The 25,427-nt window shown below is 40.1% G+C and overlaps 2 protein-coding genes across 2 annotated transcripts in view; both read right to left on the reverse strand.

Moving 5' to 3' along the window:
* Positions 1-482: 482 nt before the first annotated feature.
* Positions 483-12,108, reverse strand: trim47 (tripartite motif containing 47). Its single transcript, XM_085420729.1, has 8 exons — positions 11,898-12,108; positions 11,313-11,524; positions 8,001-8,046; positions 7,730-7,825; positions 5,562-5,786; positions 4,605-4,627; positions 4,405-4,526; positions 483-3,955 (listed from the first exon to the last, which is right to left on the reverse strand). Exons 1-8 carry the CDS (start codon positions 12,078-12,080, stop codon positions 3,426-3,428), a joined length of 1,437 nt encoding a protein of 478 aa, XP_085276855.1. The 5' UTR covers positions 12,081-12,108; the 3' UTR covers positions 483-3,425.
* Positions 12,109-14,079: 1,971 nt separating this feature from the next.
* frem2a (FRAS1 related extracellular matrix 2a) overlaps positions 14,080-25,427 on the reverse strand; it is a 77,359-nt gene continuing 66,011 nt past the window's right edge. The window contains exons 14-24 of the mRNA XM_085420731.1: positions 24,896-25,199; positions 23,312-23,443; positions 20,755-21,086; positions 19,031-19,223; positions 18,777-18,902; positions 18,558-18,682; positions 18,301-18,435; positions 18,001-18,127; positions 17,471-17,658; positions 17,224-17,370; positions 14,080-16,831 (exon numbers count right to left, since the gene is read on the reverse strand). Of these exons, the coding sequence (XP_085276857.1) occupies positions 16,283-16,831; positions 17,224-17,370; positions 17,471-17,658; positions 18,001-18,127; positions 18,301-18,435; positions 18,558-18,682; positions 18,777-18,902; positions 19,031-19,223; positions 20,755-21,086; positions 23,312-23,443; positions 24,896-25,199 (2,358 nt within the window). The 3' untranslated portion in view covers positions 14,080-16,282. The remainder of the gene's footprint in view (positions 16,832-17,223; positions 17,371-17,470; positions 17,659-18,000; positions 18,128-18,300; positions 18,436-18,557; positions 18,683-18,776; positions 18,903-19,030; positions 19,224-20,754; positions 21,087-23,311; positions 23,444-24,895; positions 25,200-25,427) is intronic.

The following is a 25,427-nucleotide window of genomic DNA, read 5'->3' on the forward strand; positions in this document are numbered from 1 at the left end:
CACTGGCTACTTGCTTGGTGATAGGGGGTATCCATGTTTACCCTATTTGCTTACCCCTTACCCTGACCCGGGCCCACAGCAGCGATATAATCTGGCTAATTGCAGGACAAGAGCCAGAATTGAAATGACTATCGGAATGCTTAAGGCCCGGTTCCAGTGCCTGCAAAGACTCAGGGTCACCCCAGAAAGGGCATGTGACATTATTGTGGCATGTGTGATTCTTCACAACATTGCCACAATTAGAGGAGAACACTGTCCTTCTGAACCAAACATCAGCAGTGATCCAAACCATGAACATCCTGACCCTCCCACGGACATACAAGATGGAAGCGCAGTCAGAGACACCATATGTCACAATCATTTCTTTTGACCCATCACCTCAACATGTTGAAAGAGGAATAAACAGATTTTTTGTTCAACTGGCTTTATTGGTCGCCTGTATTTCCTGTACACAAAGTATTAAAAGATGTAAACCTCATAAAGTGTCTCTGTTGCTTCCTCCTCTGTAACAGCTGTCAATGTTTCTCCATTATTTTCCTGTAGTAAAGAAATAAACAACATTGCTGTTCTACTGTAAACTCATAATCTGTGGAGTATTACTCACAACTGCATGTTGGTCTGGCTCAACAGGAGGCTGCACCAGATGCAGTACACCACCACCATCAACTGATAGAATATGAGGTTTATACAGGACACTTATAACTTACAAGGGACCAAATGGCAATTAACAAACATACCAATCACCTTACACTTCATTGTCATTATGCTCTCAAAGACAACCAAGACTGAGGGAAGGCAAAATCAGTAGGAAAATAACTTCACTACAAAATAATCCATTATGGTAAAGAGTTTATCAAATGAATGAGTAGCACTGCAAAGGTGACTGTGAAGAAAGGATGTATGCACATCATGTATTATTTTGAATTTACCCCCTATGTAAGCACTTGTGTCTTGCGGGGTTATTGACTCAGAGGATGTCCCCGTAGAGATGCCTTCGGCCACAGGGCGCCCACTGTTTTGGCTGAGGGCCAACTGCTCAGCCTCTGTGAGTGGTGGTGGTGGAGGACCCCCACCTGTTTTTCGGGCCTCCGCTTTTTTTCTGTTGGCTATAACGGGGTCACATTTGAGCATACAGAGTAAGCAAATATGTACTTGTAATGTGCTCAGATAATTTCAATAAGTGCTTACAGAAAGAATATTAATGTAGCCTCTAACTGCAATTGATTTACATGGGACAAACAGACCAAGCACTATGGCTCATAATACAATTACACCTTACCTGTTTGGACTATATTTTTATATTTCATTTTTACTTGCTGCCAGGCACGTTTGGGGCCTGTTGGGTTGCACCTGCGCTCACATCACATCACAACATAAAATGTATACAATAACAAATAAAATAACATATGATAAAATAACGTGTTAAATGGGTGGAAATCCCTAGATCAATGTTTATATTAACACTCACGCATTGACGCTGTCGGCTATGTTTTGCCATGCATGCTCCCTTTCTTTTGCAGCTGAGGCTGTGTTACTTTTTTTCCGCAAAATTTGCATGTTATCGGCATATACTGCCATCAGAATTTCGGCCTCAAGCGCTGTAAAATACATTGACCGCGCCTTCTTTCCCTCCGTCTCCATGGTGACTCGCTTACTCTGTGCTCCGCTTATCAGGGCTTTATGTATCCTCTTCCGCGCGCTTCACTTGGGGTTAAAGCAACTCCGCGTTGATTGAACTACTTGTTATCAGCCTTTCTGAAACCGAATATTCCGAGTTGGACAGTTCGGGGTTACTCAACCCTGAGTATCGTTTTTCACTCTGAGTTTTCTAAACCGGCTTCCTGAAATAGGGCCCTGGAACTAAAATATAACCCAAATATCCCAAAGTACTCTAGAGTTCAACGTAAGGCCATCTCTGTCTGACAGCTAAAGCATGGCAAAAACTGAGGCATGTAACAAGACAACGATCCCAAGTGCAGCAGGAAATACTAAATTGCAGAGACTTGTCGTGTTTTTGATCTTTAGTAACCTTATAGCAAAGATAAAGTTCAGTTTAAAGGAAATTGTGGAAGAAGTTGCAATACTATTCTAATTTTACTGCATTGTCTATATACAAAGTGTTTTAAATGGATGACAGACTTACAAGTCAAATACACTTTGCATCTTTTAATCCTAATGTGAGAAACACCAATCACATTAATAGAACCCCCCCCCCCCCAAGGGGGAAAAAAAAAAAAAAAAAAAAAAAAAATCCAACAATACATTTCAGCAATAAAAAGTATGTATTGAATAAGATACACCATCTGAGACAACATTTACCAGCAAATACTCAAAGTTAAAGAGTAGAGTTTCAGTCCCAACATGTGATGGCAGACCGTTTTAAATGAGGCCATTTAAGATTACAAAAAAACAAAACAACCCACACACAAAAAAAAACTACCAAAAAACAAAAAAAAAAAAAAACAAAAAAAAAAACAAAAACACACATTTAAAAAAGTTAAATGGGGACAAAAAGACTTAAAATACAATGGTGATGATTTGAAAACAAAATTCTGTTTATGAAAAAAAAAAAAAAAAAAAAAAAAAAAAAAAAAAAAAAGCGCAACAACTAATGCTTGCTGAGCTGCAGTTAGAATACTGCGGTAGTTTTTCCTTCTATCCAGATCAATACCAACACTGGCTGAAACTGATTTGCTTTCAACACTGCGGGGGGGGGGGAAGGAAAAAAAAATGCAGCCTCAAAAATAAGCTGCAAGAAAGATGCAACTCCGCAATATACAGAGGGAAAAGTCCAAAAATGCCTAGCGTGCAACTTTAAGTTTTTATCATCTTATATAAAATTAAGTGTTTAAAAGGTTTGTGATAAAATGATTTGTACTGATGGATGTTGCCACTTCCATTCATTCCTGGAAGTCTAATTGTAAAATCAGTACAATATGGACAAAATTGAGTGTTCAGTCTCATATTGATGAGGGAATGTAGCATGATAACAACAGACAGTCAAACTATACCAGACAATGCTTCACCACTGACCCTTCTAAGAGTGAGCTTTTATAGTAGTAGAAGTATGGCATAGTTGTTGCTAACGGGATAACAGCACTGAATATGCTCTGAACAACAAGAGCATCCGAGGCATCTGCAACCCAGCAGACACAGTGATGAATAGCAAAGCACTTCTCCAAACCCCCAGCCAAAGGAGGTGGTATGAGCCTACAGTGTGTGTCCAAGTTGAAAACTACCAAATTTGTGTACACCTGGTACTTTTTATTTAATGTAAAATGTACTTTCTAAAAACCAGTAAGACAACTCAAAAGCATACATGACTTCAAGGGTCAACATCAGCCTATCACTCCAGCCTGATCTATGAGATAAAGCCTTGCCAACAGGCAGAAATGAACACGCAGGCGTTAAACTTGTTTAAACTCTCAGTAATAGTGGCATATTTGCAGTCTGCTGCCTGGGTCATTTTTCCCTGGGCTGAAGAAAGGGTAGACAGGCTCCTCAAAGCAGGTGTCAAACATGTACAGCCTCTTCATTGTTACAGCATCATAGAAGCTAAGACGCCCGTTGTCATAGTCCAGGTACACACCCACGCGAGGAGAATTCCAGTAGTCGGCAACTGGAATGCGTCCGTCCTCCCCATTGGCGTACAGCCGGTCCTGCAGGCACAGGCTCCAGTATCCTGCGGAGGGTGTGAGGCTGACGAAGCCCTTCCTGTTGCTGCACTCTGTGGTCACTCCCAGGTACCACACACCTTTGTCCCTCACATCCACCTCCCAGTAGTGCTGGCCACTAGCATACTGGGCTGTGGAGAGGACGCCACAGAACCGATTGAAGCGGGCAGGCAGGTCTGGCTCCTGGCTGCGGACACGGCCCTCCTCCACTTTGGTGTCAAAGTCCGAGATAAGCAGGTTCGGGTGAGCGGTGTCTGGGTCCAAGGTGAGGTTCTGGGGCACTATGGAGACGCCATGACAGATTAAATCACATTAGTCTTAAGCTGACCTGATACTACATTTTTAAAAGAGCAGACTTGGTAGACAAACTGCCTGCTGAAATTGATATTTTTTTTATATTGTCATTTGTGCTTAGAAATATAATCATTTGTATGCTGATAAAAATCATATCCTTATTAGGACTGATAAAAGTCTGTGTGCAGAAAAAAAAGAGATTAGTTGACTATCAAAAAGAATCATTAATTGCAGCCCTATTAGACAGTAACCCGTTTCAAAAAGAAAGCATGCAGAAAAGTTAACCTGCATTACTGCAGGTTCTTTAGAGACTTTAATATATTCACCATCCAGCAAGCTTTAGGCTGAAAATGCCCAACCTCATGCCTAAAAATCTGTCTTACAGTTCAAATATAGCATCTCTTAAGCACTAACAGTACATGATTCTTCAACTTACTGGTGTGCAGCACGTGCATCATCTTTTTCCACATGATGAGCTGAAAGGGCCCTGAGAAGTCTGTAAATTCTGTCGGACAGTTAACCGGCTCCAAAGAGGTGAAAGGCTTGCACTGTACAACTCTGCAGAAGAAACATGGAAATTAACATGCTGGGTTTTTGTAAAGCATTTTTGTAATAAATGAACAAAAAGCTACTTACTCATTAAATGTCTCAGCAAGGCTCTGTTGCGGGGGGGGGGGGGGGGGGAGAAAAGAAAGAATATACTTAATTTGTGGTTTAATGTATAATTCAAACCCTAACAAACAAGTTTCATAACATTTCCGTTGCTTTGAGCAGCCCCATATGCCATTTTAAGGACGCTTTGATCCTTAATCCTTAGTGCACAGTGGTAAACTGTCATCAGGGTGTCTGCAGTTTATCACAAATTAATATTTAAAGTCCTTTTATAAGAATATGAAATCAGACCAGTTTCATGACCGTTTGGCTTTGCATGATGAATGGCCACGCAGTATGCTCACATCCACAGCAACTCTGCTTTTAATGGTAATTTGGAGAAGCTTGTCAAAATAAAGAATGTTGGATGATGGCGGCTATTTGCTGGTGGGGTTTTACTTCACGTTTGACTTCCCATGTGATATTTAAATACAACAATTTGGGCTCCTGAGTATCTACAGTAAACAGTATTTAAGGCTACTCTGGTTGACTAGGGGCGTGTTCCTAGGTCTAATTTTATAACTACAACTCTGTGCACCAAATTTTCCCATCGCATTGTTAACCTAAAGACAATGGCTGTGCTTTTATTTCAGCTTTAAAATGTATGATTATCACCCAGTTATAAACAAGCATTTTCACTTTTGCGTACAGTTTAAAAAAAATTAAAATAAAAGGGGGCACATGTTTGTCATAGGCAGCATGATTGCATTAACACAAAAAGGTAAAGGCAATAGTGCAGCTTTTAACAGAAGAAGCCTGATAAAAAGGAATGTTACAGGCCTGCCAAAGCTGTATTTAAGACAGTCTCATTCTTAAGAATACTGCTTTATCCTTTTTGAAGCAAAAGGGTTTGGGATGGGGAACTCAGCAATAACGTTATCCAACTCTTATGTCATAGCCATGGTCTGACAATTTACAAGTTAAACTTTGAAGTCAACTGACCTCAAAGTTAGTTTTTCCATTGATCTGGCTGTGGATAGCTGCTATAGCTTTGTCCACAGCTGCTGCTTCCGTTTCCACAGTCTTCAAGTTATCATCTATAACAGCCATGGTGGCCACTTCCTCAGCGTCCAGGCTCTCAAGCAGCGAGTCCCTCTCGTCCAGCAAAAACTGGACCAAGGCACCGACGTCTGCTTCAATCTTTTCCTTGAGTCTCTGCTTTTTCAACTAGAGCAAAAGAAAAGTATAAGATAAATGTGTCGCATTCAATGTTGGGTAAGTTACTTTAAGTAATTACTTAATATTGTATTTAAAATACTTAATTACTGTGTCAGGAAAGTTACTTAATTACTCAATAAGTAATTAAACTAAATACTTCTGTGAAGATTATGAGTAAAACATGTTATTTTATGACCATAGTCAATGTAGTTGAATTATGTTAACAGTTGTAGGACATGTATTATCCTTTAGTTTAGATTGTGTGCTGTGTATGTAGTCTAGTTCTCATTATACTCTTGAGTTAACAGAACATATTCACATATTAGTTTATTAGATAAATTTGCATCACTCTGTATCCTTGATCTGCTGTGAATGTCTCACACTGTGTTCTTGACATGTTTTATTGCTGAATCATGAAGAGAAAGGAGACTCTGAGTCTAGGGCAGAAGAGATAAACCACATTCTATACCCCCACCTTTGCAGGAAGACAGGGAGGCAAGGTCAGGAGCCAGTCTCGCTAAGAAGTAGAAAAACATGTGAAGATGTAGCTTTTATGACTAGGTGGGGCTGTCAGAAGCTATAAAAGTCTGAAAATCGCCACCATTTTGAGAGACATGTGCCTAACCCTCTGGCCGCATCTCTCCCGTCCGGACGTCTTAATGCTCTGTGTGTTGAATTGTATGGAAATAAATGATTGTTGATTGAGCATTTATACACCGAGTATTGTCCTTCCTTCAGCCCAAAGATTAAAAGAACTGGGAGATTACAACACTTCTTAAAAACCCTATAAACCTTGAGTGGACAAACAATAGAAATTAAACTCTTTAAATAATAAATAAATAAATAAAATAAAGTTATTTTATTTTTTTAAAGACAGACTACAGTACGCAGCGGTAGCATCTCTTCCACAATGTAGCCTGCAATCATTTTTTAAGCTCACCTTCAGATGCTTTCTGTGCTGCTGAAGTAAAATCTAATTTTGCCTGCTTAGCAGGAGTTGCCGCGGTGTTATCCATGGATGATGAACAAGGATCAGTCAGAAGTGTTCGTCTCTGCTCTCGTGTCAGGCGCTTCAGTAGATCACTCCTGGTATTAACAGCGGCTGATTTTTTTTTTTTTTTTTTCCCCCCCTCCCCAGGACATAGCTTACACCTTACTGTAATGTTCTTGTCTGCTTGTTTCAGACGAGTGAAGAGACAGGAATATGTCCATTTCATAAAACAGCCACTCGCTTCAGCCTAGTCCAACATCTTCCGCTTTAGAATACGACTACGCAGCAAACTGGCACGAAATGACGTGCACCTGGACTACAGCGATGTTAAAGCGGCAGAGTTTACTTCTACGTTTAGAAGATAAATTATTGAAATTAAATGATATTCAGCGAGTTTTAATTTTACAATGTAATACAAGTACATTGTAAGTAACTAATTAAAATACCTAAAAATGAACAGTAATCAGTTACTCTACTTTTTCAGTGGTAAAGTAATTTAATTACAGTAACGCATTATACCCAATGCTGGTCACATTGCAGTTCTAGTGATGCCTACCACAAACAACGACACTGTTGGTTTAAAGTATAAATGACACATGATCTGTGGTTTAAGTCAACTTTTAAATGTGACCATGCATTTCCAAATAATATGGCAGAGTCATTTGTGCAAACAAGCACGTCAGCCTGAGCAAAGCGTTATAAACAGAACTGAGAATCTGCTAGAGTCATCCTGACAAGGCTCTTACCCCCCAACAAAAAACAAAAAAAACCCCCAAAATAATATTGACTGACCAGAACTATAATGTTAACATAACTTCAAGACGAATGCTCAAGAAATGCATGTTCAGCAGTCCACTAAAATTTCACCGTGCACAACTGAATGTTTGCATGCAATATGCAAAAAATGGCCACTTGAACACCAAGTTCACAAACAGAGCAAGTAAGAACGGTCATTCCATACCCTCAGTTCACTTTTAGTGAGCTCATCAGCCGTAACAACTTTTACACATTGAGACTTCTGCCAGTTGAGCTCCATTAGCCTCAGTTTCAGTTCCATCTGTAACAAAATGTACAGGAAGACATGTAGTCAGGAAAGCAGGGCAACAGTGCAAATATTAGAGATGCAGTAAATAAGAGTCTAGGTTACCAATACATAATAGGAGACTACTTAAGAATAAAAAAAAATATAATAATAATAATAATAATAATAATAATAATAATAATACTGCTACCTTCATGTCAGTCACAACTTCTGGCACTGGTGCCACATCATGGTGTCTGAAACGAAACACTCAGCATGTTACAGAACAATTTGTTTTAATCAAAAATAAATAAACATTGGACTCACTGTGTCATCTAGAACTTCCTTTCAGACAGATGTTTAGATTGTGTTTCTTACAAATCCCAATGGATTAACTTTCCACAATATAATTATCCAACAGAGCAAATGTTATTTTACACAATTCCTCATCTGAGGATAAAAAAGGAACAAATAAACACAAATCATATGATTGTGTTGCACAGTGTGTCGTTTATAAAGAGTTTCTTGTTGTTTGAATTAACTGGGAAACTGCTATGACAGAAAAATAGCAGTTTTAGAACCTCTCATAGTGAATTAGAATGGTTGAAAGTTTTCAGCGAGTCCTTTTTTAGTTATATGAATAATGTTTAAAAAGTGACTCGTAAATACCTAAGACAGGAACTAGCCACAATCAGTTTTAGGTTTCAGTCATCTTTCACTTTAATCAATGAACATTATTCGTGTCACATCAGGTCTCCGACAGATTACAAAAGTGAAGGCTATGACATCAATATGGAGACAAATTTGCCTCAAGAGGGTTGTAAAAGTGTATGATATGATCCACAAGCATAAACTAAGCTTTACAAATGTGTGCAATGTTGTGTGTAACTTATGGACTCATGAGCATGTGCTTCAATAAATAAAATATAAATACTGATCAGTTATACACAGTCAAGTTGAGCTCACAAATCCAATAAGTTTTCGAAAGGTAAAATTTTCTGTGTACAAATTATTCATCCTGAGGGAAATTGAGGGAAATTGGTGTAGGGTCTGGTGTAATTGAGTGTAGGTCTGTGTCAGTGCACATTTGTGTTCAGCCGAGAGAGAGTGTCCCTTCACCCAGTTAGGCAAAAGTCAACAGTCTTTAGTCGATGCGGGTGGCCTTGGGGTGGGGGAGAGAGTCAGTCTTGTTATCCAAGGAGAATTTTGTTATTCAGCTTTTGCCTTGAGCATCCAGCTGGCGCCAGGAGGGCCGCATGAGATGAAGATGGTAGTTGTTTTGTTTAGTGCGAACAAACTGCTTCCAATTTTGAGACCATCCTCTGCATTAAGTATATGCTCCATATTATGAATACAGATATAGTCAAGGTAAAGTGGAATAAATCCTTTGTTAATCTGAGCATTCTCTAATGAAATCAGGCCAACATTGATATTAGCGTAATTAATTATCCTTAACATTTCAGAATGTGGCAGGCTACTCTGTAGGGTCTGTAATTGTAAATCTGTATTTTCTTGTAAAAGGGATTACCAGCTGTTCTGTTTATTTAGAAAAAAAAAACAAAACAAAAAACCCATATGCATGCAATGGAAGGCCAGATGTCCCAGTTTTACACTGGGATTTGAACATAGCTTATATTTGTGGATCTTGTGGAGCAGGGAAATTATTTTACTGCTATTGGTAAATAATCATCATTACTATTGCATTAATAATATAATTTACAGCATTGATATTGTATTCAGAGGTTTAAACAGTGTGTGTGTCTTTCAGAAAGACCAAGTTGCAGGAGTTGACAGGAAGTTGTAGAGAGTTTGCAGAAGTGAAAGCAGAGTAAGTTATTTTGAGGAGCAGGTTAGACGAGGCTATTTGAATTATTAGGTTATTCAAATTGTCTGTTATACTTTTATATTCTTTTAGTAGAAGTTCCACCCACACACACCCCCACACACCCACCCACACAGAGAGAGAGAATCATTTATAGGTGGAAGTTTAAACAAAAACCATAGTACACATTTGTAAAGCTTATCATGTGGATCATATCATGTCCATTTGGTCAGCTAAAGGCGTGTCCACATAAGCACCAATGCACTCATCCTCGAGTTGTTTATAATAACTTTATTTATAAAACTCTTTTAAACAAAGTTCTGAACAGTTATTTGAAGATAAAGATACTTTTTAAGTTGCTTTTTTGCAGACACTTTGTAGTTGACTAGTAGACTTTCCAGGCTCTGGTTGCCTAGGTACCACCACATGCTCATTGACAAGTTAGCTTATTTTGGATAATCAGCATTTCCTCTACTTAAATGTAGTTAAAGAAATTTGTTTCGCCTACAGTATGACCTGAATTGAGCAACCAAACCCAGAAATGCAGGAGAAAATGATTAACAGTTGTGGCAGAGGGAAGTTTTCCCTATAGAGCTCTAAAAGATGGGAAGTCTTTTAGAACCATAACCAACATGCCCCAGTGCATATTTAAATAAAATGTTTAAAGCACTTTTGCATTGGCTTCACTTTTCAGAGGTACATCCTCTATATAATCTATGTGTGAGCCCCACCCACTTTGTCTGCCCTTGCTATAAGTCGCTTAATGCAGTGGTCCCCAACCCCCGGGCCTCGGACCAGTACCGGTCCGTGAGTCGTTTGGTACTGGGCCGCGAGAGTTGAGGCTCAGGTGTGAAATGTATAGTTTTCAGGGTTTTTAATCTGTTTTCAGCGTTATTTGTTATCCTGTGTCTTTTCACGTGTGTTATGAATAAATTCTCTTTTTCTGTACCGGTACTAGTTTTATTTTGTTGTATTTATCCACGACACCTTAAAGGCCAGTCCATGAAAATATTGTCGGGCATAAACTGGTCCGTGGCACAAAAAAGGTTGGGGACCGCTGGCTTAATGTCTTGCTGAGGTCATTGCACACTGTGTGGCTGCCCCTCCTCAATACTGGTCTCAAACTAAAGTTAATTCACAGATGGACACTCGTACACTAGGCATTCACAATGATGCTTCCAAATTTCGTTGCCTTGTACCTGTGATGTGTGCAATGACCATAAAGTTGAATTCTATTCCAAATGAGTCTTGGGTACATTAGTGCCAAAAACCTCATTCTACAACCCTCCTGGGATCTTACTATGAAATGCAGATATACTGCAGTGCTTCCCAAGCTTGGTGTGGGGTCATAAGCAGCTGCCAGTCATGCTATGGGTCCCAATTTCCAATGATACTGGTTACATTAGTAAATGCTTGAAAGTTATTTAGGCGATACAGGATTGAAAAAACAAAAACAACAAAAACCCCACAAAGCCACAAACTAAAAGTAAAAATGTGAAATTATTCTGCTAATATTAAGGTAATACCATTAAGCATGGCAGACAAAACATAAGATGAAAATGGTGCTTTTTACATCGCCCCCTTATTATTCCTAAAAATCTGGTTCATACTGTCCAGTGTACTAATATCTGTCATTAATAAAATCTTTTCAGGGCACAGAGCTGTGGTGTGATATTTGTAAAGTCAATCATAAAACCCAACCTGTGTGATCTAGATTCCCTGCAGACAACACAGATAGGCCTCTTATCGGTCTGGCAGTAGAGTTTCAGCTCTTCACCATGATGCTCACACTTTTCACCAAATTTCACAGGCTTGGAGGGGGCAGGACAAGCACCCAGGCACTCCAGATCGTCCAGTTTGGCCACCAAGTTCTGCACCAGATAGTTTTTAGTGAAAGTCCTCTTGTTGAACACCTGACGGAATAAAGAAAGAAGCTAAGGACGACTAACCAAGCACAAGGTTGCGTACATCATATCATTTTTGGAGCTAAGCTTTTAACCTGCCAGCTCATGTGTTGACAGGTTGACTATCGTTAGCTAAGGGAAGGAGGAAAAAAAAAAACCCAACAATAACAACCAGCTATCCTAGCAAATGCAAAATGCACTGCGTAGGTATCCGTTATTTTAAAAGCAGTAGCCAAACACGCGGTGTTATTTCTCGTAGATATTTATAAAAGAAAAAAAAAAGACATTGGAAGAAACACTGGCACCGCCGTGTTATTGTATTTACCTTCAGACGAGGTTCAAAAAAGAAAAACAAAAAGGCGTATATAATGTATTAACTTACCGTTCGGCACTGAGGACACTGATACCCATAGTCTCCGCCATTTTCATCCCAGTGCATACAGATGCAAAAGCGGCAGAAATTATGGCCGCATTTCAGAATAACGGGGTCCTTGAAGAAGTCCAAACAAATAGCACATGTCAGTTCCTTCCTCAGGTCATCTCCAGATGCACCAGCAGTCGCCATGTTTACAAACCAACCAGCAGCGGAGAACTGCCACTGCAGGAAGTGAAGGAAGAGGATGGAGGGAGGGAAGTGGGCACATTTGTGCAGTGTCGCTTTCGCTCTCAGCCAATCAGTTTTCACTCTCTCTCTATTCAATTGTATTTCAATTATATACCCTTTATTGGCACAGCAGTCAAATGAACCATAGTCTTCAATCTAAGAAATCACAAATTGCACTTTTATTTTACTGCTTCCCAGAGGAGCATTTAAAACATTTTCCCCTACAGACATTGTGGAGCCTAACTCATTTCACTGACAGTCATAATTGTGCCATTTTTTCCCTTCTTAATCGTTCCTACTTTGCCTAGGAAGGTGAATTAACAATGTGTGTGCTTACAGGTCAGCTGCTAACTGAGCTACTTTAACTTATTACTCACCAGTCCAAATAAGCTCTTAAGTCTGTGATAGCAAATGGAAAATTACTAGTACAGTGGGGGAAATAGTCCCTAATTTTTGTGGTAGTTTCACTTTAATGGTGAGACAGAATATCAACTAGAAATCTAGAACCAAAACACATTATATAAAAATTGATTTTCATGCCACTGAGTGAAATAAGTATTTGATCCCCAACAACCCAGCCAGAATACTGGCTCCCACCAATTGGTTGTGTGCCCACGTGGCACATAGATTACAGTTAATCAATTAATCAGTCAATTAAATAGAGATAGTACTGATCTCAACTCATTATGTGTATAAATCACCCCTATTCACAGCATAAATATCTTCCAACCTCTCCCCCCATCATGGGTAAGACCAAAGGACTTCGGGACCAGACTGTAGAGCAGCAAAAGACTGGGATAGACCAGAAGACCATCATAAAGAAGCTTGGTGAGATGGTGACTGTTGGTGTGATTCTTTGTAAATGAAAAAAGTATAAAATGGCTATCAGCTGCCCTCAGTCTGGCGATCCAATGCAAGCCCTTGCCTCATGGGGTGAGGATGATTATGAGAAATGTGACGAATCAGCCCAAACTACAAGCGAGCAGCTTAATGATCTCAAGGCAGTTGGGACCACAGCCACCAAGAATACCACTGGTAACATGTTTTCCTGTATAACATGAATAACTGGATTGAAATGTTGAAGCGTCCGCAGGGTCCCCCATTTAAGAAGGCGCATGTACAGGCCCAACTCAAGTTTGTCAGTGAACACCTAAACGATTCAGAGAATTGTTGTGGGAAAGTACTATGGTCAGATTAAACCAAAATCGAGCTCTACTCGATCAGCTTGCAATCAACTTGACACATCATGTTTGATGGAAGAGAACTGCTGAGTGTGACTCAAAGAACACCATCCCCTCAGTCAAGTCCACAGAAGTGGAATCATTATGCTTTGGGGTTGATTTTCTGGTCAAGTTATACGTCGACCGCATTGAGGGACTAGTGACGGGGGAATGTAGTGTAAAATCTTGGACGAGAACCTCCTACTCTCAGCCGGAACACTGAAGATGGGTTAGTGATGGATGTTTTTTTTCAGCAACAAAGAAGTGGCCTAAAGAAGAAGCGCATTAGGGTCTCCAGACCTGGAGCTTCAAGTTGCCAAGTGGCTGCCAAGAAACCTGAAGGATTAAGGGAGTATCAGTAAAGAGGAGTGAGCCAAAATCCCTCCTGAGATATGTGCAAACTTGATGACCAACTACAAGACACATCTTACTGCTGTGCTTGCCAACAATGGTTTTTGCACCAAGCTTTAAGTCATGTTTTGCTTGGAGATAAAATACTTTTTTTGCTCAAAGACATGCAAATAAATTACCAACTTATATGTAATGTGTGTTTTTTTTTTTAGTTTTAATTGATATTCTATCAACTACTATAAAAACGAGAGAGAGAGTTCATTTCCTTATAAGTAAGCAAAGTTACAAATTCAGCAGGGCATCAAATAATTACTTCCTCCACTATATGTTTTTGTTTCTATGAACATAAACCAGTAAAACAGATGATTTTAACATGACAGAGACAAATTTGGGGAAAGCATTCTCAGTCTCAAAGCAGTGAAGTCAAATCAAGTATCAAAGCCGCTAAAGTTCATATGATCCACCCCACCTCTAAACCTAAATGTACTGATTAAATCAATGAAAATAACAAAAGGCACCGGTAAACAGTATTTATTCTTAAATACATATACATAAAAACCCATTCATAAAAAGACACAAAGTAAATATCAAGTCTGATTGTGCTAAATTTGTCATATTATGGGAATAACTGGCTGTGGGGTATACATTACATTGCATAGCTAGTAGTGGCGTGTGAGGGAGGCGATGCAGAAAAGTGCATTTGATACCAAATATGGTGTTATTTCCAAGTTCATCAGGGTAGAATTAAAAAAGGAAACGAAAAATAAAAAAATACAAACACATACGCAGCTGGCAATCAGATGTATAAATCCTGACATACCTCGAGGATTCACACCTCAGCTGCTTTCCGGCTCATGTCCAGCACATCAACTAACCCTGATGAATAGTAGAAATAATTATACAAGGATGACTAACAACACCATAAGAAGACAAATATTCAGGAACACTTACATCAGCATGTCGTATATTCATAGCAGAGTAAGACATAGTTTTAACAATACATATAAACAAGAACCTTCACCAGTGACATCGACAAAATTATGAGATTATATCAAAAGTCTCAAATGTGATATTTTCCATAGTGACATACTGATCTGTGAGCAGCTATTTTCTTTGCATCATTTGTTTGGGAAAAACAAAATGAGTCAGAACACTGAAATCCCACACAACACTAGTGACAAGTAATATGAACATAATGTGGGAAGAGCAGGGGGTTAAGTCATTGGATATGGATACAGTATTTGAATGTTCACAGCACCACACTTATTAGCAGTGTAACACACACGTTGAAAGTGGCTCTTGAGAGCTCTCCAGTCAGCAGTAGTAAATTGTGTTATAACACACAGTCCATTCTTTGTAAAAGAAATAACTCCTGAGATGAGTGTCTCGTTACAAATGTACCTCAATCAGTGTTAAATAAAGAAACAAACAAACAAAAAACCCTCAAAATGACAGAAAGTATTAGAAAAACACAGAGCAACAACACTGTGAGGATAGCAGTGACAGCAGTGAACATTGTGCTATCAGACGCAGCGATGAGCTGAAAACTAAAGTGTCAAAACTGTACTAGTAATATTTAAAAAACTAAAATAAAAAGGAGCAACAGAGATGCCAAATACATGCAGGAAAACACTCTTCGGTATATGGTAAACATGATGAGGAACAGTAGATATGGTGGAGGAATAAAAAAAAAGTTTAGCTGGTGATTAAACATTAAATTATATCAGTAGTTGTTTTCAATTCCTGGAGTTTGATAATAAGAGTTTTGCAAGGTTTAATTCACAGATAAAACACAAGTGGTGCCATCTTGTCTTTATGACTGCCCCAACAAATATCTTAAGACTAAACTGTAGGCTTAAAGGCACAGTTCACCCCAGATTTAACATGAATGTGCTCATACAGCAAAAGTTTTGCAGCCAAACACTTAGTTCACAGAAGTCCAGTATTTACCTTTTGTTTTCTATTATCTCCCACCAGTGGATGGAGTTTCTAACAACCTCAGCTGCACAGCATGTGTACATTAACCTATTTTATCCTCAGCATACTGCAGAAATGATGGGATAGTTTATCATTCATATTTTTTAAGGAAACATCAGAGCGTTCTTTGTGAGATGAAATATTCTTTCCTCTGATGCACATATCGTTAATATCTAGCCTCCTTTCCCGGAGGTACACCCGCGGCGCTAAAGCTCTCGACTTGTCCTGTGTGACGCTTTATCGTAAATGTTCACTGGGTGACTGGGACTGTCCTGAAGGGATGTATTTGCTTCAGGCACTTTAACACCACAAAGCCACTCAGCGAGCACAGCAGTATTACGCTACTTGCAGGACAAGTCTGAGTATTAAATAATTTTTTTTTTAAAAATGTTGTTGTTTTGCTGTTGCAGTGATAAGTATATATTCTGTACTGTAGAGCGCACCCCCATTTACAGGCACACTTAATACCATACGTGATGACTCTTGAGTTTTGGTGTTATGAAAGCAATTTAATGCCATTTTTTAAATATATTTTTTAAGATATTCCAAAGAAGAACTTATAAAAGCTCCCATATATTTCCTACATGTCCATCTGTCTGTCCGTGCTTTCATTGCTCAGACTTCTGAGCTGTTGCGGCAGTCTTGCATCCTCACCACCAGCATGGGCTCTGTACTGACAGACCCTTTCACCACTTCCTGCACGCCCTCCCTCCATCCTTCCTTCCCATCCTTCTGTCTGGATCTGAGCACCAGCACGATGGAGACAATAATGAGGACAATTAGCAGGAGGCCGATCAGCGCCCCTACCACAGTTACCAGACCCTCCTCTTCGTCATCTGCATGCAGCTCCCTGGGTTCCAGGCCATCAGCAAAGAGTTCATTTGGCCCCACTGGCCTACGCTTGGTGCGATCCAGAGCTATGTGCATGATGTTAGTACCACGGTTCTTATCCACTCCAATATCTTCAGCGATTTCAGGAACTTTATTGGCAGCTGACCTCCTCCAGCGGTGGCCTTTTGAACTGGACGGGGTCAAGGCCACATCATTGCTTGTGGAAGTCACAGAGTGGTACTCTAAGCTGCGTTTTCCAATCCCTCTGTTAGCATTCTCCTTGGAGCGAACTGTGTAGATGGTGTGAATGTACCATTCACGACCTGCAGCAACCTAAGAAGCAGTAAAAATGATGGATATTTTTAGAATTATAGTCACCTTAATTTGATGCAAAAGACACAAAGACTAAAACCAGACACCTAATAAAATAGAAACTGTAATCCTTAATTGTTCAAACTTAACTAGTGCAATGAAAATCTGGTATCTATAGCCAATTTATAGTCAGTTTTCTACTGGCCCTAATTTAAGTAATTTCTTAAAGATTGAGATTTTTTACATCCCTCCAAGTAAAAGTATCACAAATGCATAATCAGGATTATGTTATTCTCCTCATATCCTGCAAAGTTGCAGGGCCTCACAACTTTGTCATTCAGGTTATTTCTGTAGCTTTTGATTCATACAAAAAATGAACTGTTGGCTTCAGGAAACATTAACATATAGGATACCTGAAACATGGCTGCAGAGTCCAGTCTAAAGCCATCAGACCCTGGTTGCCTGATGAGTGACATGGCCAATGGATCGTCCGCTGCCAATACAGCATTAAAACTGACATCGCCGAATGCCCGTGCCCGAGTCTCCGGCTGAGCCTTGTCCTGGTGGAGTATTTTAGATTGAAAATCAAAAAGGGATGGAAGATTGTTAAATGTTATTTTGCATAATGAAATGTTATCATTAGAAAACAAGAATACTCACAAGAATCTTGAATCTATACAGCAATGAAGGGGAGTCTGCCAGGCATCCAAATTCAAACTTGGTCGGGTTATATTTGGGTACATATCCATCGGCGCCTGTGCAGAGGAACACCTTCTCGATGCTACAGAAGAAAGAATTTCCCAGGTTCTGCACAGGGTCCACCATGACACGGCCGTATACTGTATCACCTGAGGAAAGACAAACGTAAAATCTAAATCGTACCTTTTTTTAAAATTGTATTGTCATTTTTGTCCAAAAAAGAAACCATAGATGCATAATCTGCTGCCACTGCTTTAAGAATTATTCTCAATCAAACCAAACCAAAACTCTAAATTAAATGCTTTTATTAAAATCTCATACGATATTTTCTTTTAATAATATAAAGCAAATCATTTACTTGAAGCAACCCTATGTCTGCATGTAAGGTAAACATTTCCTTTACAAAACTGACAGAAGCAATGTGAAATATTTTAGACTAGTATAGTTCTACTAGTATAATTCTGTAAATCTTGGGACCTAATAGGCCTTACCCTCAGAAAAGGCAACATCACTCTCCTGTCCAAAACCCATGGATCCATCAGAAAGCCATAGGCTTCTTTTGGACAGCAAGAGCATCTGAGTGTTGAGACTGAATTCTACTGCAACTGGATCACTCACCTAAAAATGTATGCACATATTTAGAAAGTGATAGCATCATAAAAGAAGACAGATTGCCAGTTACAGCTGGAGACAGAGAATGGAATAAATAAATGAATACAAATGAATAAATCCTTCCTACAACGAGGAAACATGCCACTCTTGAATCTTAATCTTAGCTGATGCTGACTTACTTGCTGGAATCTGATGTCCAGATCAAAGGTGACGGGTTCTCTGGGACTGCATACAGGTGGAACGGTGTATTCCATATTTTGGGATGTTGTACAGGGAATCAGCTTCACTGTGTAGGTACCAGAGTAGTCTCTCACCTATATGCAGCAGCGGGGAGATATATAAAAACATCAGTCTGCATCTGCCCTTGTAGCTGCTTTGAAACAGACTACATGTCTCAGATTACATCGTGGCATTTAAACGTTTCATGCAGTCTTACTGCAAAATCAGAGGTGAAGGTCCACTGCTGGACTGGTTGGTTGTAGGTGGGCTCACTTCTCACTAAGGTCAGATTAAATGTCAGGCCAGTGTGGTCCACACTCATCACCATGGATGACATTGAGACTGCAGGGTAATTTTGAGAGCAAATTTTATACTTTATACTAAAATAATGGTCCCAGAATACAATTCTGATACGATGACAACATTTCAGTCTCACCAGATCGTTTTATTCTCCCAGAAGAATGAGACCTCACAAACAGACCCCTAAAGTGAGCCTTGGTATGGAAGTTTACCACCAAACGTCCCTGCTCATTGATGCGCATGCTCATAGGATACAAAGCACCTTGAAAAACACACACACATAATATACACGTTCTGAATTTTGCAAGAGCTGGTCTTGTTGATGTGGAGAGTATCCTGTGCAAGAACAAAAACACAAGCTATAATATTCTTTCTGTCTTGGTGACATACCGTGTAGCTCTGCCTGTGGGGGGCTGCCGATGCCATCCTTCCAGAGGATGGCCGTGTCATACACAAAGGTGAGGCGCAGCTCGGACTGTAAATCAAAGTGCTGCCAGCCACCAGCAGCCAGAGGGGAGTGGAACACATACGATACATAAAGAGGCACACGCAGGGTCACATAGGACTGCACCAGGTTCAGCACCTGTAAAGATGTTTCAATGAAGAACTGGTCATTTGATTTTTTTAAAATGAAACAAGCTTATTGAATTGAAGGGTGAAAAGACACTACAGAAATCCTCAACATTGATGAAAAGAGGTAAAATCTTTTCAGATTAAAGGGCGATTGTAGGTCAGTAAGCTATAATAAGTGCAGAGAAGATGTAACAGATGAACACACTGTTCTCCTCCACAAGGTGTTTAATGTTTGAACTCTTTCACTCCCACTCAGTGTTTCTACAGAGATGCAGAAAACTCCTGTGTTGTACACCAAGAACCACAGTGGGCATTGGTGTGGGATTGCATTGTTTTTTAAAGGTTTTCCAAACACTTCAAAACTTATAATTCATGTTGATCATTGATGAAATAAAGATGTGAAGGATGTTTCCAAGTATTTAAAAGTGATTTAATTACATTTTGCTTTTTCTGCTGCTACAAGATACATGCAATGTCCAGTGTTCCCTGGTAACAACAAAACAAAATCACCACTAGGTGTCTCTGTTCACCAATTTTGTTTTAGCAATGTTGTCTGACTTCACAGCTTTTGAACTATTTTATGTTCCTTAAAAAAACACAAAATAGTTCAGTTTGACAGAAGCTGAAACTGTAGTCAATTATCATTGTTTGGCTTGAAGGGAAAATTACTCGATTTGCATAGTCAATAACAGAAGTGGATTCAGAGGGGAGATTAAACGATGCGAGAAACTACGAGAAGCAAACACACACACACACACACACACACACACACACACACACACACTTAGCAGTCTGATCAACAGCAAGAAGCTCCCAGATAAAAAGCCAGTGGAACACTAACGAACAGCAGGACATGAGCAAGGGAGCAAGGGTCTGTCTCCACAATAACAGGAAGCAAGAGGATAGTCCTTATAACATCACAACATTTGCAACATCTGCTGCAATGATGTTGCAACTGGAAGCTTGTTAGCACATAAATGACAGATTGCCACATTGCCAAAATTGAATGCAGTGCTTGACTTGGTAGTGAGCCCAACAGAAAGCCAGTAAAAGTACCAAAAAAAAGCTTTAGAAAAGCTTTCAGGTAACTAAGAATTGGGGATATTGGTGTAGATGCCCAGGACTCAGAGATTTCATGCGGATGTAAGCTTTAGTGCTCTGTGTTGAGAATAGTATTGAGTATTTATGAGTGACGGACTGGCAGGTTGGCAATTCTTTGTATAAGTGTGTGTGTTTTATGTGTGTGTGTGTGTGTTTACCTTCACACTAAAAGCTGTCAATCAAATGCTTGTGTATAAAACTGGCAAACACACACACACAAACAGCAAATGAGACATAAAATGCAGGCAAACAGCTCTGGTGCCATTGAGTCTGGGTGTCCTCCTCATTCACAAGGCTGCAAATAAACTGAACATACAGGCAAGCACGCATACAGGTGAGCACAAACACTCACAAAGGAGAACAGTCAAACAGATGTACACGCAAAGCCCAGATTGGAATTTATGCATTGTGGAGAAAGGTACACAAGCAAACAGACTCACCTGTCCATCAGTCCCTATGGTGCCTCCACAGTCAGTAAGCAGCTCAGACATGTGGTAGTAGCTGGTGAACTCCCAGAGACAGGCTTCCAGGTTGAGGTTCCTGTAGAAGCGCAGTGTGCTGTTCCCCCGCAGAAAGCTGCTGAACTGATATGGCGCAGGGTCCCCCATGCTCTCAGGGCTGCCCGTCGATGCAGTGATGAAGCCGTGAGCTGTGGTGACCTCGGTGTAGTCAAGCAAGTTAGAGCAGCGGTGGTTTCCGACCCGGGTTCCATCGGGACTGAGAGTCAGTTCAAAGTTCGTGAGGCGGCGAGTTGAGATCACTGGAAGCATTCCTGCCAGACAAGGACATTTTTGATTTTGAGCGTGCCCAACTACCTTTGATATTTGAACTGAGAGAAACGATTATTGAAAAAAAAAAAGCAATGCAGAGGAAAGAAAGAGTATATAGACAGTTAAAACTGATGGGGGGTGAGGGGTGGGCATAAAAAAGGAGAAGTAAAAAGATGAAGCAGAAGGAAACTGATTAAAAATCAAGAAAGGATTGTTAAGTAGCAGGTGTGCTGGAGGGTTTCTACAGGTTCGGTACAACCCGGCGAGTAGGGTTGCCAACTCCCTGAAAAATAAATAAGGGACACCTCGTGGCCAGGGCCGGGCAACCCAGTTGTCTTCACCCTTCCCAGTGTGGTAGCTCTTTTTTTGTGTGTGAAATTATTTTTTAACCATTTGACTTGAACTTGATTTAAGCAGATGCATATTCTTTGTGATATGACCATATGGGAAACAAATGATCATTTAGCCATTTATTTTTAGCTCACAATGACAACATTAACACAGTAAAACAGGTCTCTTTCTTAAACAGAAGCCTGTCATGCTTAACTTTTGAGAATATAAGTAAATCTTTCTTTAAAAGAACTCTGTCCTACTTAACTTAAAATTATATAAATTAATAGAAAGCAATAGAACGAAAAATATTCTTGTAACAGTGCACATATAGTGCATTTAGTACAGTTGGCTTCAGTTGAGGTATTATTTCAGCTTTTCTAATGCTAATCAGCTGCTCCTGTTTGTAAACCCACTTGTTCCCATGATTACGCATCTTAACTCATCATCATTATTTATCTATGTATTACTTTTATGTATTAGTGATCTATTTGTTGTAATCATCTATCCTTGCAGTTGTTTATTACACAAAATAAATTATATTATTACACTTCTGGCCACATAGCCCTGATATTCACTGCACATGCCCATATTAACCTTAACCAGAGGGTTTAAAAAAAACAAACCAGTGTTTACATACCATATCTGCTTCTGCCGTGGCCTGGCGGACAAAAAATTGGTAAAGGGTTCCCCGAGCTTTCATGCCCCTCATGTTCTTCATGTGCCCACCAATAGAAGCATGCCTATGGAAAAAGTGCGCCAGCACACAGTGCAGTGCGCTTTATAGTGCACTTTTCCAGCCAGGTGTTTTCCTTTTCCCATTCCTCCCTGTACTTTTGCAGCCTTTTTTTTTCTTTCTCTGAGCGAACAAACATTGCTGCTCTAATGCTGGGCTCACACTGTGCGATTTTTGGCCCATTTTGAGCCGATTTTTGAGTCGTGCGACCGATTTGGTGATCAGCCCGATTTTGGCCTTCATCGTGCGTCGTGTAGTATACGTGGGGTAACGAGAAGCGATTAACACCTCACGACCAGCTCCCGATCATCAATCGCTCGTGAGGGTGTCACCGCAGCTGCTCACGCGCAAACACGTAAACGTCGGTGAAAAAGACGTTGCAGCACAGCTGTGCGGCGTGTGATCTGGACACAAGCGATGGAGGCACAACTTGTAGAACTTTGGAAAGCTCATCCGAGCCTTTTCCATGTGGCATCACAAAATTATCACGACCACAACAACCGTGAAAATAGTTGGATTTACACTGCTGCTCAATCACAGCTGCCTGATCAATGTTTTTCATTAGCAATTTAGCAAAGTTGATGTGGTGGTGTGTCTGTGTGAGTGAAAGACAGAGAGAGCGAGCGACAGATTTTCTGTTATAACCTTCATGTTATGGAGGCACAGTGTGCCGTCCGAGACTTGCACCGCAGTGTCGGCGTTTGTTTCCCTGTTGGCCATGCTTGTTGTTGTGGTCATCGGTTGTCTTCCGGTATTTTCTCCGTAAGCGACCTTTCCTCAACCAATGAGATGAGCGGTAATCTGACTTGTCATACTCGAATTGTCATAAGTGTGCTGTCAGCTCATTGGTCACAAAGCAGGAGAGGGGCTGGGAATTATGTTTTCAAACAAAGTGTTAATTCCATTAAAAGTTATAGACTACTTTTGATTCTCACTGTATTACGGGACAAAGTGCGTCCCTTATTAGCTCAATACGGGACGTGTACTTTTGTTTCTAAATACGGGACGATTCCGTTTTTTAAGGGACGGTTGGCAACCCTACCGGCGAGATCTGTATTCTGGCTGTCACGCTCCTGAGGAGCCCCAGACGTGAATATTACACACACTACATTACACCTCACTTCATCTGTGGTACGAGCTCTGCCTTCAGCTCCTACATACCATCTATGTGAGGCATGGTGACAGTCACTTTGATGAGGTTAGGGTGTTTTGGGTCGTCTGCTCCAGTGTAGCGTAGCTTGGCAGAGAAAGGCTCGGCACCAACAGTGCCCATCTTGCGTGGTTGACACATACCTTTTAATGACAGAAGAGCAGAGAAGAGATATTCTAAACACAGGAATAGACACAAGACAGTTACAAAACATTAGAGAAAGCAAGATATAGTAACTGGCAATGGCTTACAGCTAATTACATGTGATAAATCCTTATGTAGTTATTCTTTTTTTTTTTTTACACATTACAAATGCAATATCCTCTTAAATCCCTTTCTGTTCATAACCTGCCCGAACTACTACTGAGTCATATAGTGATTTCCATATTTCTAAGAATACCCTGTGACCACCCTGAGAGAGTGAGTCTGAACTTGTTCCATTTGGGATGTGTAGGTGGAATGAGTGCGGCATAAGTGATAGCATAGCAACAGCAAAAATTATTATTATTTTCTTTCCCATTTGAGAAACGAGTGAGAGCTCTGACCCATTCTCATTGCACATAGCTTGTAGCTGCATTGGATTATGATTCATTAGGGCTATTGTAACCAATGAAAATGGTCTGTGGGTGTGTGTGTGTGTGTGTGTGTGTGTGTGTGTGTGTGTGTGTGTGTGTGTGTGTGTGTGTGTGTGTGTCTGTATGCCACTTGATTAATCTTTTAAAATAGGACAAAGTTGCAAATTAAACAATGTGTAAAATTGGTTCAGATCTTACCAGCTACAATAAAATTCCACTACATCAATTACCCAATAAATTATTCTTTAAAACTACAACATATGTAGAGGACACAGACCGTTTTCTCAATTAGGCGCTTTTTGTTTTATAATTAAGTACAGCAATAAGACTTACTTAATTTGATCAAGTACCATTGTGATTACAACCTTTATTTATTTAGTTTCCTTGCTGGCATTAATATTTTTACTTAAAGATCTGAATACTTGTCAAATAATTTAAATCATAATTCAGAGATAAAAATACTGAACTTCAGGCAGTTTAATCACCTTATATCAGTACCGACCCAAGTCAGCGGATTGCTCAGCTGTGGATCCAGCTTGCAAATCTTATATGGGGATCCCTATTTAGACCGCCACAGCCTGCGTACAGTTGCTGCTTCCCACTTGCATGCAAGCCGCTTTGCAACCCACCTTTGTCTCCAGCTCATCATTTTCATCTGTGTTGTCAATGATGGTACTTAAAGAACATGTTTTTCTACCCATGTTGAGTACTCAAAGAGTTTTGTTAATAAAAGCCTCATTCAAACATTTATGTGGGTCAATGAGGCAAAGGAGTTTTAATATAGCACTCACATTTGCTCTGATGCATTAATTGGAGTGTGAGTACGAGTGCGGGGATGACTGGGGATTCAGCATCTTGTCCAAGTATTGAATACCAATCCTTTTTTATCAAACGTTGCCCCGACTGAACAAAGCTGTAATGTATAGTAGGTTGTTTTTGCGATTCTTGTAGAATAATTCTCCAAAAAACACCTGGAAACATCAGGCCCAGATAAGATTTAATTCATTTTTCAGTCCTCACCTTCCACCCGGCTGATTGTGACAACGGGGCTGCTGAGCTCTAAGCCCTCATCCCCGTTCGAATTAACAGCTCTAGCAGCACACTGGACCCTGGAGCCTGCTTGGAAGTAGACTGAATCCAATGTGATCATCTTGGAGGATGTAAAGAATGTGTCAAAGTCCACCTCCCTCATGGGACTGGTGATGCCATCAGGGCCAGCTGGGGCACTGATGAGCCAGCGGTAGCGGGTCAAGGTGTTGTTGATGTGCTCGCTGACACAGATAGAGCCCGTCCTGTCATAATCTGAGTATTTTGTATTGCAAGCCTGGAGGATGGATAAGGAATTTAGCAGGAGTGGGTGGGTAAGCAAGGACAGCAGAGAGATGGAGAAAGATACAGTACATGCCAGAGGAAAGAAGGAGACAGATAATACAAACGAGTAAGTGATGGTTGCCAAGGAAATCCAGATGTTTCAGTGGTTTATATTCTCACATTTGTGGTCTTGGAAATATTTTTTTTATATTTAGAAAGCTACAAATATTGGATCGAGGGT

Source organism: Rhamphochromis longiceps, linkage group LG10 (assembly GCF_057381845.1).
Source record: "Rhamphochromis longiceps isolate RC_006_pf linkage group LG10, R_longiceps_female_GT1.1, whole genome shotgun sequence".
Taxonomy (NCBI): domain Eukaryota; kingdom Metazoa; phylum Chordata; class Actinopteri; order Cichliformes; family Cichlidae; genus Rhamphochromis; species Rhamphochromis longiceps.